General features: G+C 35.2%; 1 protein-coding gene across 1 annotated transcript in view; it reads right to left on the minus strand.

Annotated features, from left to right (window-relative positions):
* Nucleotides 1-18,192, minus strand: part of SPIDR (scaffold protein involved in DNA repair) — a 379,872-nt gene that overhangs the window by 74,213 nt on the left and 287,467 nt on the right. The window contains 3 exon segments of the mRNA XM_036232728.1: nucleotides 16,852-17,134; nucleotides 17,227-17,267; nucleotides 17,387-17,442. Of these exon segments, the coding sequence (XP_036088621.1) occupies nucleotides 16,852-17,134; nucleotides 17,227-17,267; nucleotides 17,387-17,442 (380 nt within the window).

Raw genomic sequence — 18,192 nt, forward strand, 5'->3', positions numbered from 1 at the left:
AGTAAAATTGCATAAAACTAAACGGAGACATAAACACAAGTAAAATGGAAATCCGAACAACAGGTCAATTACATGGCCCTATTGGTTCTGTTATTACCCTTTTCATTAAAAAATAAAACAAAAATGTCTATGGCCATGACATACTGAACATGCCTGATCCCGTCTGATTTTGGAAGCTAAGCAGGGCTGGGCCTGGTTAGTACTTGGATGAATGAAACAAAACACTGTAGCCTTTTCGTTGTTATTCAGAGAGCCAAAAAAAAAAAAAAAAAAAAAAAAAAAAAAAAAAAAAAAGCAAGAGGTGACACTGAAATGCTCAATCATATTTACTTTCTTCATCGAAGAGTCTAAGCAATTTTCTGGTTTTTAGATAGATGACTTTTTGGTTAAAATGTGTTTCAGACATCAAGGTAATATGTTATTAATGCTATTTTTCCAAATACCTGATTATAGACACCTGTTTCAACAACTGGATTCTTTACAAGTGAAGCTGACAATGATTTTTCATCTTCAAATGAAAATATTACTTGTATCTTTTCTATTATCTGTACCAGTGTAGGTTTCCATTAGAGTGAATAGGAATAACAACTGCTTTACTATAACCAATGGTTTTAAATGTCATTGTTCTACTGAACTACAGAATGGGAAATAACATGGCTTCTACACTTATAAAAGCCAATTGCCTTGTGCCCTTGTTGGCTTCAAACATTCAGAGTCAGATAAACCTGGTTTTGAGTTCTTGCTCAGCCTAAGATATTGTCTTTAGTCTCCTGCCCTTTCAGCAGACTGCTCTGAGCAACGGGAAAACTCACAGCCACCATTTCCAGGTGGTGGCCTTATCCATCACTGCTGTGCAGAGTGCCACCAGCAGGAACTGCGTGGATATGTTATGTGCTTTAATTCATTAATTCCACAAACAAACGAAAAACACAAGCACTTGGCATTTCATAGGTTCCCAAACAAGTTTCCTTCTTCCCCCGAGTACGTAGTCAAATTGAAATGTTGCAGAGGGAGTAAAAACTATTATGGCTTGCTAACATTCTCTAGACTAAGAACAAAGAGTCTGATTTCGACTTACATTATAAAAAAAGACTATAAGATAATATACAATATATAAAATTACATATGGAGTGGGATTGGAATTATTTTTCTATTTGCGCAAATTTTGAAACTTTCTATAGATGTCACTATATTGCTTTTATCATTTGAAATTACATTAAAAATATTAATGGTCAGGCTGTCACTTTAAATGGTCATATTATTTCATGCACGAGATGGGATGTGAGCACAAACAGTAAAAGAGTGCAATGTTGAGCAATGTTGCTTTTATTTTGAGTTTTGCCAAGTCTAGCCAATGCCTGGGTACCATGTGTTAACTCTCAAATTTCAGAGTAGGCAAAACTTTGTGTTTATTTGAAAAAGATGGGATGGTGGTTCAACTTGGTATTTCACTATTAGTAGAGTTAATCACAGTACAAGACATGTCACAATTGTATTAAAATGTAAATATTTTTATGGTATGTAATGAAAAAAGTTGTGCAAAAAACATTTCCTGCCCCCCTGCCGTTTAAACAAAATAGTGCACTCCAAAGGGTTTAACTCAAAATATGTTCCATTTGAGTGTTGTGGAGGGGAATGTGTGTGCAGAATTCTCTTTTACATCTGTGACTCCTGTAAAAATATCTGGCAGAACATTCAGTTCTGTGTCTTAAAACCTCACAGGGCCAATTTAAAAATAATATTGTAAATGCTCATGGTTATCATCACTTAACTAATCTGAAACAATAAAACAGTTGGCTCTTCAGTTTTTTTCAGATCATCCGAGGTAATGGCAAAATTTTGGATTCTGTAATTAGAGAGATGCAGTTTGTCAAGGTGTAAATTTCATATAAATCAAGGAGCTGTATTTCACTGGCCTTTCAGAAAATAAACTACAATTACAAATGAAAACTGTTGATTCTCTAAATATTTGGTGACTTGTGAACTCTGGAAAGTCAACCCTTCATTCCTTTTTTTATATGTTGAACAAATAAATTCTAAATCTGTTTTTGAGATGCAAATTTGCTTTTTTACCATTTTTCCTGATATATTTATTGTGATAATTCATGAATCCAGTATTTTTATTTTTGGTTTAAAAATATGGAGTAATATTTGTGTAGTTTTAAAAATTCATTAATTAATATATGAAAAATACAATCATTAGGAAACCTATGTGAATTGTAAGCAAAAGCCTAAATTTTTATATTTAAGAACTATTTATAAATTGGCCCTAGCACAGATTTTTCTTAAATAGGTCGTTATAACTCAGTTCGAAGCCTTAAGTCAAAGACTGTGATCTTGATTTTCCCTAAAGCTAAAGAAGGGTGACAGGCCAGGTCCAAGGAGCCCTGATCCAGGCAGAGTAAAAGGGCTGCCCCAGAGATGAGCAGAACCTTGAAAGAAGAATGACGTTCACTTTCCCCTCTACCATCCAGTGCCTACATGACCTTCAGTAGTTCGAGAGCGGTAGGAAATTTGGATGCCTTCCTTAGGGTGTGCCTTGGTCTCTTTTAATTGTTCCATCCCTTCCTACTGAGTCTCTCGTTGCTTCTCTATTACCTCCTTTTCTTGGGATGCCCTGGGGTTGATTAAATCCTTGCTCTAACAACAGTCTGTAGGTATCTCTTTAAGAAGCCCTCCAATTCAGAACAACTTTGGCATTGTGACTTCCTTTCAATGGTTATAGCTGTTTTACTTTATTTTGAGTCAACAGGGCATCATAAATATATTTGATCTACAACTCTTGTGAATAAGGACCAATCATTATCAGATTAGCTACACAAATTCACCCAAAGCAGAGAGGGTTATAGATAAGTGACATTTTCTGAATAAGAAGTCAGTGATTTCTTCTCTAGAACATTTAGCCTATATGTACCTCTAAAGGCTGAGTATGTAAGCCAAGATAAATGTGTGGGTAACTAAGAAAAGCTTCATGTCCTCTTAAATTCTACTGCTCTGGAAAAGGTCAGCATACAGTCATCTGAAGACAGCTCTGGATCAAGGTTAAGTATGTCTGCCATATGTACAATCAATAATGCTATTTCATAGCAATGTAAAGCTCTTAAAGCACTTTATACATCTCATTAACATTATAAAACAATATTATTCTTCGTATTTAATACTGAGGGATCTAAAGCTCAGAGCAGTTAATTAAGTTGCCCAAGGTCAGGAAGCTGTGTAGAGTACCAGAGTTGGCACCAGAATTTAGAGTCTTTAATTACAAATCCCTGATTATTTCACATATCTCTTTAATGCTTTTCTCAGAATTTACATTAAACATTGCTTTCATCCACATATTTATGCTACTTACATGTCATGTGCTTTCTATTTTCCCCAGTATTCATTTTACATTTGTGAACCATAAATCCTAGTGTAAAGGTTTTTATTTTTACCTTACTTTGGTTCATAAATTTGTTATGCTACCTGTAACATTTGTAATTCATATTTGAGAGACGAAGTATATAGAAAAATCTCAACATTTTAAATGTCACACCATTTCACTGAATGTGATAGAAACTATTTTATCTGAAAATTAATATAAACATTAAGCACTATAATTTTAAACATTCTTTTCATATATAGTTCAAAACTGCATAAGCACTTTGATATACCAAGTGAGAAGTTAGAATTATAGTAAACGGTGGCTGAAAATTCTATTATATCCTTCAAAGGAAATATAAGATATAAAAAAATTTACCTATTTGTATAGATCATGGGTAGGCAAAATGACCTTTGGGACAAATTCTGCCTGTGTTTGCCAACCTCTGGTTTATAAAAATAAAATAAAATAATTAAGATCTACTGTATGTCAGGAATCTCATCTTTGTTACCCTCATTTAATTCTCTAAATAATCCTGTGAGGCAGATGACAGTTGAATCCCAATTACTATCCTAACACGTGTAATTGCTAAATCTCTAATACAATCACATCTTATTCTGGGAAAAAAGAAAGTGTCAGTAAGAATCAAGGACAATTTTTCCTCAAGAAACCTACCAAGGCTGGGATCCTGTGAGAGATGGCTAGTAAAGAAAGGCTTTAAATCCTTATATTTTCATGACTTATTCATTTAGCATTTTTCAAAGGCCTAAGTTCACGTCTGCAAATAAATTAAGTTTAAAAGGAGGATATAAAAATTTCTGATGAGACTGACCCAGGAAGTAGCTAAACCCTGGCTACTTTAGAATACTGGCTAAGTTGGTTTATTTCTTAATCCCTAAACAAGCCACACAAAAATCCAATCAACATTTTCTACTCAAAATGTTTTCTCAGGGGGGCCAGACTAAGACAAAATGGTGGCCTTCCAGCCCTCGTTTTGGCACCTGTTAATGCAGATTTTCTCTGAATCCCACGGGAACCTGACTCACTACTGGTGTCCCGAGAGGTGTCTTGGCCATATGCAATCAATCAGCTTTCCTGGGGACCTACCTTGGTTTTACAGAATTCTCAAGGAATTGGTGAGACCTGGGAGGGATAGTCTCTCCAGGATCAGCAAAGCCCCAGATGTCAAATCATCATACATACAGAAAATAAAAAGCTGAAATAGCTTTTAGCTGTTATTTGGCTATTTGCTGCTACCACTTATTTAGGAAATGCAGGAACTTCTTTGATTTCAAAAACTTATAGAGGAGTTTAGAGAAACATGGCAGAGTGAAAGACATCCCCAGTTCTCTCCTCTTGAAACAACAATAAGCTGAACATCCAAAACTCAACCCAAAACACCCCAACTGCACACTAGCACATCTGAATGTGGGATCTGCACATAAGAGCTACCATAGAACACACTTCCACCAATGCCCAGGCAGAGAAACAGTCCATTAAACACCATGAACAACTAAAGTGACAAGGCATCTCAGAAAGAAAGAGAAACATCTCCAAAAAATAAGCTTATAAACATAGAAATATGTGACTTAAGTGACAGAGAATTCAGGATGGTACTTCTGAAAAAACTCAATCAGTTCCAAATCAACTCATATCAACAATTTCAGGAATTGAAAAAACAACCGGATGAGCAGAGCAGGAAGACTGAAACCCTCAAAAAGAACCAAATAGAACTTCTGTAAATAAAAAAACACACTGCAAGAGGTAAAAACTGAAATATCAATTTTGAGAAGTAGAGTTAACCAAATGGAGGAAAGGATCAGTGATATCAAAAACAGAAATCTAGAAATAAATCGGAAGAAAACAGAAACTGAAGAATGAAACATAATGAAACAGAAATTCAAGAACTAGCTGATATCATCAGGAGAGGGAACATAAGAATGGGCATTACTGAAGGCAAGGAAAGGGAGCAGGGACTAGAAAGCATTTTCAGACAAATAGTTAACGAACATTTCCCAAATCTAAAGAATGAGCTGGAGCTTGAAATTCAAGAATTCAAGAGAACATCCAAATTACCTCAACCCAAAAAGGCCTTCACTAAGACACATTGTATTAAAATGATCAAAAATCAACAACAAAGACAGAAATCTCAGGGCAGCAATGAAGAAGAAAATGGTAACTTATAAAGGAAAATCCATTAGGTTATTGTTGGACTTCTCAGCACAAACTTTACAAGCCAGAAAGGAGTGGAATCAAATGTTTAAATTATTAAGTGAAAGGAACTACCAGCCTAAAATAATGTATCTGGCTAAGCTCTCCATTAGGTATGAAGGAGAAATTAAGACCTTTTCAGATATACAAAAATTGAGGGAATTCTTCACTATGAGGGCTGCACTACAGGAAATACTAAAAGGGGTCACATCACCTAAAACTAAATGACAAAAAAAACAAAAAACCATAATTAGGAGTAAGGTGACTATCAGACAAATAGAAGCAGAGGAGCGCAACCCTTACTGAGAATAGGGCATTATAAGTTTAAAAAATAAGGAGAGAATTGCTATAGCAAGAAAGTAATGAACAGTCGGCAAACATAGGGAGAAATTGAGACAATGATGACTGAAAAGAGGGAAATTCAAAGATACTAATTCGCAAAGGGAAATGCAGATAAGGCATGTGCAGAAGAAAATAGACAACTGTATATATGTAACTATCCTTTACATATTTGTAATGGTAACCACACACCGATTCAGAACTAAAGTATATAACATAAAACAAGAAGTACCAGAGGAAACTCCACAAAAACCAACCAAAATAAAGAAAACAAAAACACAAGAACAAGGAAGCAATGGAAACACTGAGCTACCAGAAAGCAAAAGATAAAATGGCTATAAGAAGACCTCATATTTCAACAATCACCCGAAATGTAAATAGACCGAACTCACCAATACAAAGACACAGAGTTGCAGAATGGATCAAAAAAGAAAACCCAAACACATGCTGCTTCCAGGAGACACATCTCAGCTCCAAATACAAATATAGACTCAAAGTGAAAGGGTGGAAAGTGATTTTCCAAGCAAATGACATTCAGAGAAAAGTGGGAATAGCGGTACTAATATCAGACGAAATAGACTTCAAAATAAACAAGGTCAAGAAAGGTACCGAGGACACTTCATAATGATAAAAGAAATCATGTAATCAGAGAGCCTTGAAATATGTAAAGCAATTACTAACAGAACTAAAGGGAGAAACAGACCAAAACACTATTATAGAAGTAGATGTAAATACCCCAGCGTTGGACATGGATAGATCATTCAAACAGAAAATCAATAAGGAAATAACATCTTTAAATAAGACATTAGACCAACTAGACATAATTGATATTTACAGACCCTTCCATCCCAAAACTGCTGGTTATACATTCTTCTCTAGTGTAGATGGAATATTCTCAAGAATTGACCACATACTGGGACACAGAGATAGCCTCAATAAATATAAGAGGGTTGAAATCATACCAACTATATTCTCTGATCATAACGCTTTGAAACTAGAGATCAGCTGCAAAAAGAAAGCAGGAAGAACCACAAATACGTGGGGGTTAAACAACATGCTATGGAAGAATAACTGGGTCAGAAAAGAAATAAAAAGAGAGATCAAGAGATACATAGAAACAAATGATAATGATAGTACAACATATCAAAACTTTAGGGACATGGCAAAAACAGTCATAAGAGGAAAGTTCATATCTTTACAGGCCTATCTCCAAAAACAAGAATGAGCCCAAATAAATAACCTAAACTTCATCTTAAAAAACTAGAAAAGGAAGAAAATATGAGGCCTAAAGTCAGCAGAAGGAAAGAAATCGTCAAAATTAGAACAGAAATAAAGGAAATTGAAAACAAAGAAAATGATAGAAAAATAAATGCAACAAAAAGCTGGTTCTTTGAGAAGATTAATAAAATTGACAAACCTCTGGCTAGACTCACTAAAGAAAAAAAGAAAGGACACAAATAAACAAAACCAGGGATGAAAGAGGGTGAAATTAGGACAGACACCACAGAAATACAAAGGATCATACAGTAATACTATGAAAAAGCATGTAACACCAAATTTAACAACCTAAAAGAAATGGACCTATACTTAGGAAGGTTCTACTTTTTATTGCAAAATCTAAATAAACTGATTAGCAGTATGGAAGTTGAAAAATTATCAAAAACCTACCAAAAAGTAAGAGTCCAGGACAAGATGGCTTCACCAGTGAATTCTACCAAACATTCAAAGAATATTTAATACCTTATTCTCCTCAAAGTCTTCCAAAAAATTGAAAAGGAAGCTATACTTCCCAACTTATTTTATGAAGCCAATATTACCCTGATACCAAAATCTGGTAAAGATAATACACAAAAAGAAAATTACAGACCTATATCTCTCCTGAACACAGATGTAAAAATCCTAAATAAGATACTAGCAAACCAAATACGGCAACATATTGAAAAGATTATACACCATGATAAAGTGGGCTTCATCCCAAAAGCACTGGGATGGTTCAACAAATGCAAATCGATTAATGTCATACACTACATAAACAAATTAAAAAATAAGAATCATTTGATCTATTAGTGCACAAAGTCAATTTTCCAGATGATCTTGGATTTAGTTCTCTAACAAATAGAGGACAGAGAAAATTTTCAACAGCAGAGCTAGAGTACTTTCAGTAATTCCTTAAGCAAATACACACCTCGAGTACTTAGGTTTTTTGATATAAAAATGTTTAATTACATCTCAGATAAATGAATGTCTTATCAGGTATTCTAAATTTTTAAATATAATTTCTTATTAAGTGACTTACTTTTCAAGAGGAAGCAATCTTCTGATAAAAGAATGATCATTATTTTAATTCTTTACACAGCTAAAAAAAAGTCTAGACTTTTAGTTAGTGTTAGAAGGAACTCTGATTTTTCTCCCATCTTTTTATCTCACGAATGGGCCACGTGAAACTCAGAGGATCCTTGGCCTGCTTCAGGCCACACTTCTTTCTTGGTGGCATAAAGAACCTGTGTGTCCCGGTGCCCACAACTGCTTCTCTGCTCCATCTTGTGCTAGAAGTGGCTAAATAAACATGGTCAAGAATAAAATGAACAAAGTGCTTGGATTATTTCATTATATCATAAATTTTGACCTAACTCAGCCTTTCAATGTATGAGGTTACTTAATTGAAAATTTAGGGACTTGCCCTGGTATTCTTTCATGTTACTGCACAGGCCGAAAGTGCTATTCAATGAGTTATTCTGCTAAATGAAAGGGTTTTTGCTTTGGACATACAAGGCTGATGCTAATTCATATGTCATCACCACCATTCCCCGGGACATCAGTCCTGTACTTGCATCTACCTGTGCAACAATCCACCAGGGTATCCTGTCATTATCTCCACATTGAGCTGAGGCACTCAGCATTCAAATTAATGTCAGACAGCAAACCACAGATCCAGGAAGCTCAGTGAACACCAAACAGGATAAAAGTCAAAACAAACAAACAAACAAAACAAATACCTGGCCATGTCATTTTCAAATTATACAATATGAAAGATAAGGAAAAACTACTAAAAGAAGCCAAAGGGGAAAAAAACACCTTACCTCTAAAGGAACACAAGTATGAATTATATTTGACTTACCAGAAACAATGTAAACAAGAAGAGAGTACAGCGAAATATTTAAAGTGCTGAAAGAAAAAACTCACCAACCTAGTATTCTGTACTCAGTGAAATTATTCTTCAAAAGTGAAGGAGAAATAAAGACTTTCTCAAACATAGATTGGGGGAATTTTTGGCCAGTAAAACTGCCTTGCAAGAAATAGTAAAAGAAGTTCTTCACAGAGAAGGAAAATAATAGAGGTCTGAAACTCAGGTCAATATAAAAAAGGAAGGGCACAGAAGAAAGAACAAGTGAAAGTAAAATAAAAACTTTTATTTTCACTATTAATTGAGATAACAATTTGTTAAAAATAATAATAGCAACAATGTATTAGATTATGTAGATATTACATATGTATATATATATTTATATGCTGATATATATTTAGATATAAGTAAAATGAATGACAGTAATGATAAAGGGATAGGAAAAAGGAATTAGAATTATTTTGTTATTATAAGGTACTCACACCACATGTGAAATGGTCAGTGTTACCTGAAAGTGGACTTGGATTAGTTGCAAATATATATTGTAAACTCTAGGTCAATCACTAAAAAGAGTTAAAAAAAGAACAACTGATATGATGAGAGAAAACTAATCATATAAAATGCTCATACCTCAAACTGCAATAGCTACAGCCACAGTGCATGATTAGCTAAGGTGGTAAAGGCATTAAATTTGTCGGTGCAGGACATGAATAGAAAACATAGGTAGATCTGATGATAGATAGATAGACAGACAGATGATAGATAAATAGATAGATAGATAGATAGATAGATAGATAGATAGATAGATAGATAGTTTGGTATTTCCATCATCCACTGGAGATCTTGTGGATGCGTCTTCTATAGATAAGGGGCGGACTACTGTACCACGCTAACCTAAAAACATGGTTATGACATTACAGTAATATAATACCATAGAATACCATGCTAATACTAATCAAAATAAAGTAGGAAAAGCTATTTTAATTTCAGAGAGAGCAGACTTCAAAGTAAGGGATGTTTTCAGAGATAAAGAAGGATAGGAAATAATGATAAAGGGGTCAATTTTCCAAGAAGATGTAATGATTCTTAATGTGTATGTGTCTAACAATAGAGCATCAAACTACATGAAACAAAAACAGATAGAACTGTAAATCCACTATCATAGTTGGAGACTTTGACATTGTTTTCTCAGAAATAGATCCAGCTGGCAGAAAATCAGCAAGGACATAGTTGAATTCAACTACACTGCTAAACAACTGATTTTATCTAATATCTATAGACTGATCGTTTTTAACATTCATTTAGTTCATAGGATGAATCGGATACTATAACAATATAATGTATGATCACTTTATTCTTCAATAAATGCTTCCCGGGTATGCACCTTAATTACGAAACAAAGGTGGTATTCCAACTAAAATCTTCATCTTAGGACAATCTGAAATTATCTTCTCACAAATACGGACGTCTTTGCTGTATCAAGTGTCTTAGTTGGGCTCCCCGAGAAGCAGACCCCAAGACAAGGATTCGACCGTAACAGGTTTAGGATGATTCTGGAATACACGCAGATGAATTTGGGGATACCACACAGTGCTGGTTCATCGAAATTACCATCTGTCTCTGAAATACCCTCAAACATATGTATTTACTTGTAGACATCTAATAATCTATTTCAGTTTTCTTTGTGTGTGTACCCATCCCCCAAGAAACGTGTTTTGTTTTCAAGCATCTGAAATTGGCCTGGGACAACACTTCTTGTGTTTCTTGGCCAAAGAGGCTGAACTACCATATAGCATGGTCATCCTCAGGCAAGGACTGCAGTGAACACGTCTACACAGCCGTTGGCTTCTCTTTTGTCCATTTAGTTTGTGTTCTGTGAATAGTTCTGACCAATACTGTCCAAAAAAAGAGTGTGCAAGTAATGGTTCTGGACATGTAACAAAACAATACAACACTAACACAAAATAAAAAAAATAGAAGGAGAATCAACATGGATGTTAAAAAGTTAAGTGTGTTTTCTCTCTTAGCGGGTCATCAAGGGCATGGTCAAGGACATCGAGGGCGAAGACCAGCAAGCAGGTGGCCCCGTGAAGGGTTCCCTCTAATATTCTGATATCATAAACATAATTACAACTGAGGAAGACTCATCGACAACTGGGAAAGTGGAAACAGGAAGGAATAAAGCCAGAGATTGCCATCTGAAGAGAACAAAGAGCCACCGCCAAGACCACCATCACACAACAGGGCGTTCCCTTCAAATTTAATAACATCGTTTAAAAAAACAAAAACAAGAAGAAGAGCAAAGGGCTGGGATTTCCCTATTCTACAGGCCATCGAATGGCCCGGAGCTGAGGCTTCCTATTCCTGCCCCCCAGTCCCCACAGCCCAAAGCTTCTCTGATCACATCTACTTGCTCTTTCATTCCTTATCGGCTGGGCTCCCACCTCCATCTGGGAGGGACCAGTCCTGGGTGTTCTGGGGTAACTTTCAAGGAAGCGAACACTGGAGATGAGGATGCACACATAGCTGGCTAGCATTATCACTCCGCGGGAAGGGAGAAACGGAGTGTAAAATCTCTACAAAGCCAGGATGGCAGCAGTCACTGTAAAATGAGCAGGTGCTATAAATCCAAAACAAGGCTCTACCAAGTCAGGAGATGTATTAGTTAGCGCAGGCTGCAGTAACAAAATACTACAGACTGGGTGGTGTAATCATAAGAAATTTATTTTTTCATGGTTCTGGAGACTAAAAGTCCAAGGTCAAGGCACCGACAGGTTGGCTCCTGGTGAGGCCTCTCTCGTGACTAGCAGATGGCCACCTTCTCTCTGTGTCTTCACATGGTCTTCCCTCTATGCACATGTAGGGAGAGAGAGTGCTCATGTCACTTCCTCCTCTCATATGAGTCCAACGGAATTAGGGTTCTACCTTTTTGATCTCGTTTAACCTTAATTATCTCCTCAAAGGCCCTATCTCCAAATATAGTCACACTGGGGTATTTTAAAAATAGGTAATATATTCACATGGTTCAAAATCAAACTTCTCAGCCTTTTGAGCCAAGCTTCTCTTGCTCAGGCCCGCTTCTGGAAGTGTACTTTCGCTTCTAATAAAACTTTTCTTTTCTACTGTAAAAAAACCAAACAAACAAACTTCTCCCTCTTCCCCAACCACCTAGTTCTTCTCTCATCAAACAACTAAAGTTACAAGCTTCTTGTGTATTCATTCAGAGATATTTCATGCATATAAAGCATTTAAGGGCATGTTGCCTCCCTTAGTTTTAACCAAATGGTAGTATATTTTGTATATTGTTTTAGACTTTGTTCATTTGTTTTAACAGTAAATCCTATAAATCATTGCAAATTAATTCTGAAAGAGCTTTCACATTCCTTATTTTTAAACGACAGCATAGTATTCCATTTTTGACATTGATATGGCTCCTAAGTTATAAGTCCTCATGAATGAAACTGAAGACCAATGCAATTACATAATAACCATTTTACTTTTAAAGTCCACTGTTTAGTTGTTCTCATCTCAATGTACAAGGCCCCTACCTAAAACAGTTCTTATAATTATACAAAACAATACATATGGATTTTTTTTTTTAAATAAGGGCTTGTATTGAGTAATAAATTACTTCCCAGGTAATTATGGGAAAATAACACATTTGTTTATCTTCTTTTTATATAATATGAACCAATATATTTACAAAATTAAATTATGAAAAAGATAGCTATAGAAAGAAAAATTAACTGTTGTTAAAATTCAGAAGATGATCAGTATGAAGTTTCAAAGTTGGCAAAAACTGGGCGGTCTGCCATCAGAAGATAAGTTCTTAATGATCTTAGAAAAATGACACTGCTAGAGTACAGGGGTCAGACCAGGTTGACATCAGCGATCAAAGAGCTAAATAAACTTATTTATAAAACTCATAGCATTTCATCAGAAATCACCTAACCTGCTTTAGGCAAGGAAGGGAGAATTAGTGTGGCAAAAGATTATATCACAAGACAGGGTTGTATATCCCCTACCCCCGGCCTTAATTTCTTATGACATGGTAATATCTGGCACTATATAGAAAACTCATAGTGATATAATGCCAAAATGCAGCAAAATATTCAGCTACAAGTCTGGTTATTTTGAAACTTAACCTTTTGGATTGTTATAATGTTAAAACCTTTAAGTAGGTGTTAGCTTCCCTAGAGTATATTGTTAGTATTAATATTCCCTGTTAAAAAACAAAAAACTAAAAACAAAAACCCCTCAAACCAAACATTAAGTTATTGCTCCTGCCTGCTTTGCATTGTATACTAGATTTCATTGTTGTCTCCCATGCTCCTTGGATTATTTGGTTCATGCTAGCCAAGGAAAGCTATCAAAAAAGTTTCATGCTTATACCAAAGAATTAAATCTAATCTTTAATATCTCATATTTGTCAGTAACTCCACTGATAAGGGATTATCGGAAGCCAGTCACACAATTTGAAAATTACCTCTAGTCTCTCCTAAGGCCAATGACTCATTGCAAAACATTTTTGCATGTATGAATGTTTAGATTTGATCCATGGACAATACACTTTAGACTCATTTAGAATTATTGGTAGCTTATTTTAAAACAAAGGAAAAACAACTGAGCGCAAGTTTGTGGACTTTAGAATAGTTTGTGAAAATATGGTAGATAGATGTTTTCATTTTCTTGTTTTAAATACTCTACAGAGCTATTATTAATGCTTTTGAAAAACCTTAAAAATTGGTTCAAATATTGACATTAAGGGTATCAAACAACACAGTATCTTTGGTATATTAAACTGTTGCTCTTCATGCACCTGTAATTTCATTTTCTTCTCAAATATAAAACTTTGCTTTCGTTACAACTAAATTAAAATTCTTCAGTGCTAATCTGTTGTATATAAACAAAAGAATATACTTTGTTGGAGAAAAAAATTCCTTTCTTAAAATGTGGTTGTAGTTATCCTTTTTCAGTTCTTAAAGTTTTTCTTCAAACAGGACACAACTTAACATTTCCTTTGCATGAGGTGTATGCAAAACATTGATGCAGTTCATCACAAAACGAAAGTTCGTATTTAATGAGGAGATGCTTTATACTGTACTTTTGGTGATTTTTTGGAAAAGTTACATTTAGATCTATTCTAAAGCTGTTCATTTTTAACTAAATGTTATAAATCTCATATAAAAAAAGAAAAAAGAAAACAGTGATCAAAGTTGTCTTTCAGTTCACTGATAGAAAGATCTATGGGTTAAAACAGCTTATGATAAGAGAGCGTACTTAAGAGTTGCCTTCAGTGCTAAGGGGTCACTGTGCAATTTCCCTTCTGTGTCTGCTGCACCCATGTCTCTGGACAGGAATAACTCAAATGTATTGCACAAGGGGTCATCGAAATTTACCTATGGTCAAGAAGTTAGGGATAGAAATTGCAAGTAAAAAAGAAAGGGATCTTTCGAGCTATATACCTAAGACTTCTAATGTTTTGTCTTATGTACATGTCACATGTGTATGTATAAAAAAGTCTACATTAGAGAAAATATATTAAATGAGTCTCCAAGGCAGATACTTTGTTTTTCTTCATATATGCATTAGCAAAGAATTAGTAGAAGGTTAAGTATAATTTTACTTCTACATTAATTTTATTTATAAACTGGAGAGCCTGATCATTATAGCAAATGAATCCAGAAAATATTAATGATCAGTTACACGATAAGACCTTTTTGTTCCCAAAAGACATCTCAGAAGCCTTGCCCTCAAACCCAAGGCCAAATGCATGGCCTCTGTCTAAAAGTTCAATTTCCTACACAGTCCAATTAATTCTCTCCATTGCTGGGCACTTTCACTTCTCTGGCTGCCCCAGGACGGCCTGATTCCTGAGTCAGCCTTAATCTAAACACACCTTGGTTCTAACTCAAATTTCTCCATTTTTAGCATCAATACTCCTTACAACCCTGTCATTTTGGGATTCTTTATCTCATTACAGTTTTCTTTTTGTCCCCTGTCAGCAAGTAAGGACCTCTCAGAGGCTGTTTCCTCATCTGTGAAATGGGACTCTAGCCTCAGCACTGTATAATCTCATGGGTACTACAAGAAACATACCACACACAAATGCATTTCACTGAACATTTGAATAACTAAATGTTCACGACTGGCCTTCTTTCAACCCACCATGAGCATAGTCTCATTTGATATGTCCCAGTGTGTGCTCTAATGTATAATCCAAAGCATTCATAATGCTGACCACTAACAGTAATTCACCAGATTTTAGCTTCCAATTTCTTCTTTTTGCTCAACAAGCAAAACAGGTACCACCAGATGAGCTGGAGAGACAGCCTTCAAGGTCTATGTTGTTTGCGATCATTCATAATTGACCTTACTGTCAGTTTCATTTTGCCTTCTCATCATTGTTACTCAGACCCCACTGTCCGCATCTCCTTGGAGTATGTGGTCTGTATGCTCGGTTGGGAAAGCTTTACTAAGATCCTTACTGTCTAGCTTACTCAGTATTCCCTTCTTCTAAATCTAACAGTAGATATATAGCATAAAAAAAAAGCAAAGCAAAATGATATGTATATTTAATCTGTAACTGTGGCAGATAATTCTATTTAGATTTACCACAGATTTAACTCAAAGAGTTCAAGACTGGTCTATAGCACAAGTCATGGTAAAAACCTTAAAACTGATATAATGGATTTTATACACATACATATTTTAAACAAAATAAAAATAATTTTTTTCTATAATCCAAAATAAATATTCTCTAATTCCACATCTAAATTAGACTCTTTGATTCAAATCATGTGCCATCCACTTGAAGAGGATTCATAATTAACACAGAAGTGTTTTCTGTCATGCCTTCTAAATAGCATCAGAAGGCACCATTAAAACAGAATGATTATTGTTATTTCTACATATGTATTTTTTAAGAGTAGATAGAAAAATAATTGATAAACTGGAATCTATACTTTTAATTTCCATTCTGTTGTAAATCCATATTACTGCCTTGAGAGTAACTTAAAGAAAGACAAACTCAAATGGTTATGCCAAGAATCTGACATAAATAAATAAACTGTGTCAATGATGTGTTTATCCAAAAAAACATAAAACCAGGAAGGGCCTAAATCCGAGTAAGAAAGAAGACATCATTCCCACAATTCATTTGAGCAAAGTACTCTGACTCATGTGTTTGGCCCTTGTTCATGTATCCATCTAGTTGTACTGTTCAACAAGGTAGCCCCTAGCCACATGGGGCTACTTAATATGTTAATTAAAATTAAATAGAATTTAGTCCCTCAGTCCCACTAGCCACATTTCAAAGTGCTTAATAACCATGTGTGGTCAATAGCTACCCCATTGGATACTTCAGATATACAACATTCACATCATTGCAGAAAGCTTTATCTGGTAGAAATAACGTAGATAAAAATAGCACTCTCAAAAAGGTTAATTTACAGATTTACTAATTGCCATTTACTTACTCAGGTTTTTTGAGATGTAAAACTTGATAGATTATACACTGGTCTTTTTAGGTATGACAACCACATGTCTTGGCTTTTCTACAACAATACCAATATTTCTTGTGTTTGTATTATTTGCAATAACATGAACTGGTTAACAGTAAAAGTAAATGCAACAAATTAAATTATTTTAGTAGCACTTTTATATAAACAAATAGAAGAACCCTTTCTCTCAAATTATGATGCAAGACAAACAAAAAACAACCCATGTATATGAAGAATGCAGCCAAGAAATTGCTCCCAGAAGAGTCATTGCTTTTCTAAGTGACTCGAGGCACCTATGCCTGTGTCTTGTCACTCACTGAACTCTAGGTGGGTGTGAGCTGGGTGGAGCAGCTGATCTACCTCCCTGATGACACCCGTAGGGAAGAGAATAAACTGTCTGCACCACTACTGGGACTCTAACTCCTGACCATGTGGCTACTCCCTGGCTTTCTACAGCATCCAGGAGAGAATCCCTCAGGGGAGCTTGGAGTGAGAAGAGCTGTTTTGCTTCTTCATGCCTATGGGTCCAGTTTGTCACCATGATGGTGAGAAGACTACACAAGCTGGCCAAGACATGCAAAAGGAACAATTTCAGTTTGACTCATGATGGCATACTAAAACAATGACATTCTTAGGTAATCCTCTAAAGCAAAGGCAGAATACTAAAGGAAAAATAAATATAAAAAACAAACCTATGGCAAGGAGTTCTATGTCTGTCAGGTAACTAATGCTGCTGAGGAAGGCAACGTGAATAAGAGTAACAGAAACAGCAAAGAGTGTTTCTCCTATCAATAAAAGCATAGACTATCTTGGGACTTTGAAAACATGAAGAAAATTCTGCTGTTAAAATACCTCATGGTAATTTGGAAAATTTTTCTTTTATGAGGTAACAATCTTAACAGGGCAAACTAAAGAACAGAATAGAAAAAGTAACTAAGGTTTAATGCTTGTTATGTGCAGTCTATTAGGCTAGGCACTTTACATGCTCATGTAGTCTCCCAACAATCATTTACAATAATATTAAATATCATAATAAGAAAACTTATAGAGTACTTCCTACATTCCAGGTACTTTTCTTTACATATTGTGCTTACATAATAAATATATTTAACCTTACAACAAACCAAGGAGATAGATTATATCATTATCACTATTTTACGGCTAAAAATACTGAGACACGGAGAAATTAAACATCTTGCCCAAGGTCACCTAGAAGAAAGTGGCTGAGGCAGAATTGAACCAGAACATCTGGTTCCAAAATTCACACTCTTAACCATTATGCCATACTGCACCTTCATCATCACTGTGGATGAAAAATATCTCATGAATTTAGAGCAGTAATGAACCTTGAGCATATCTCAAATCTGATACAATTAAATTGATTAGAGAGGCCTCTTTTTGCATAATTCCCTCCAGACACTTCTTTTGATAGTCAAAGAGAGATTCTGCTTGATTACACACATAAAACAGGAAAGAAGTTTGTATATTTTTCTCTCTTTCTTATTTCCCCTCACACTATCTGTCAGTATCTGCATTGCATTCAGTGCTGATTCAGATAAGCTGGTGATCCTGAAGAAGGCACACTGGAAGCCACAGAGCTTGGAGTGGCTCCAGAAGTACTCTTAATGCCCAGTGCAAGTGAAGTTCAGTAATCCCCT

Source organism: Rousettus aegyptiacus, unplaced genomic scaffold (genome assembly GCF_014176215.1).
Source record: "Rousettus aegyptiacus isolate mRouAeg1 unplaced genomic scaffold, mRouAeg1.p scaffold_m13_p_15, whole genome shotgun sequence".
Classification (NCBI taxonomy): Eukaryota; Metazoa; Chordata; class Mammalia; order Chiroptera; family Pteropodidae; genus Rousettus; species Rousettus aegyptiacus.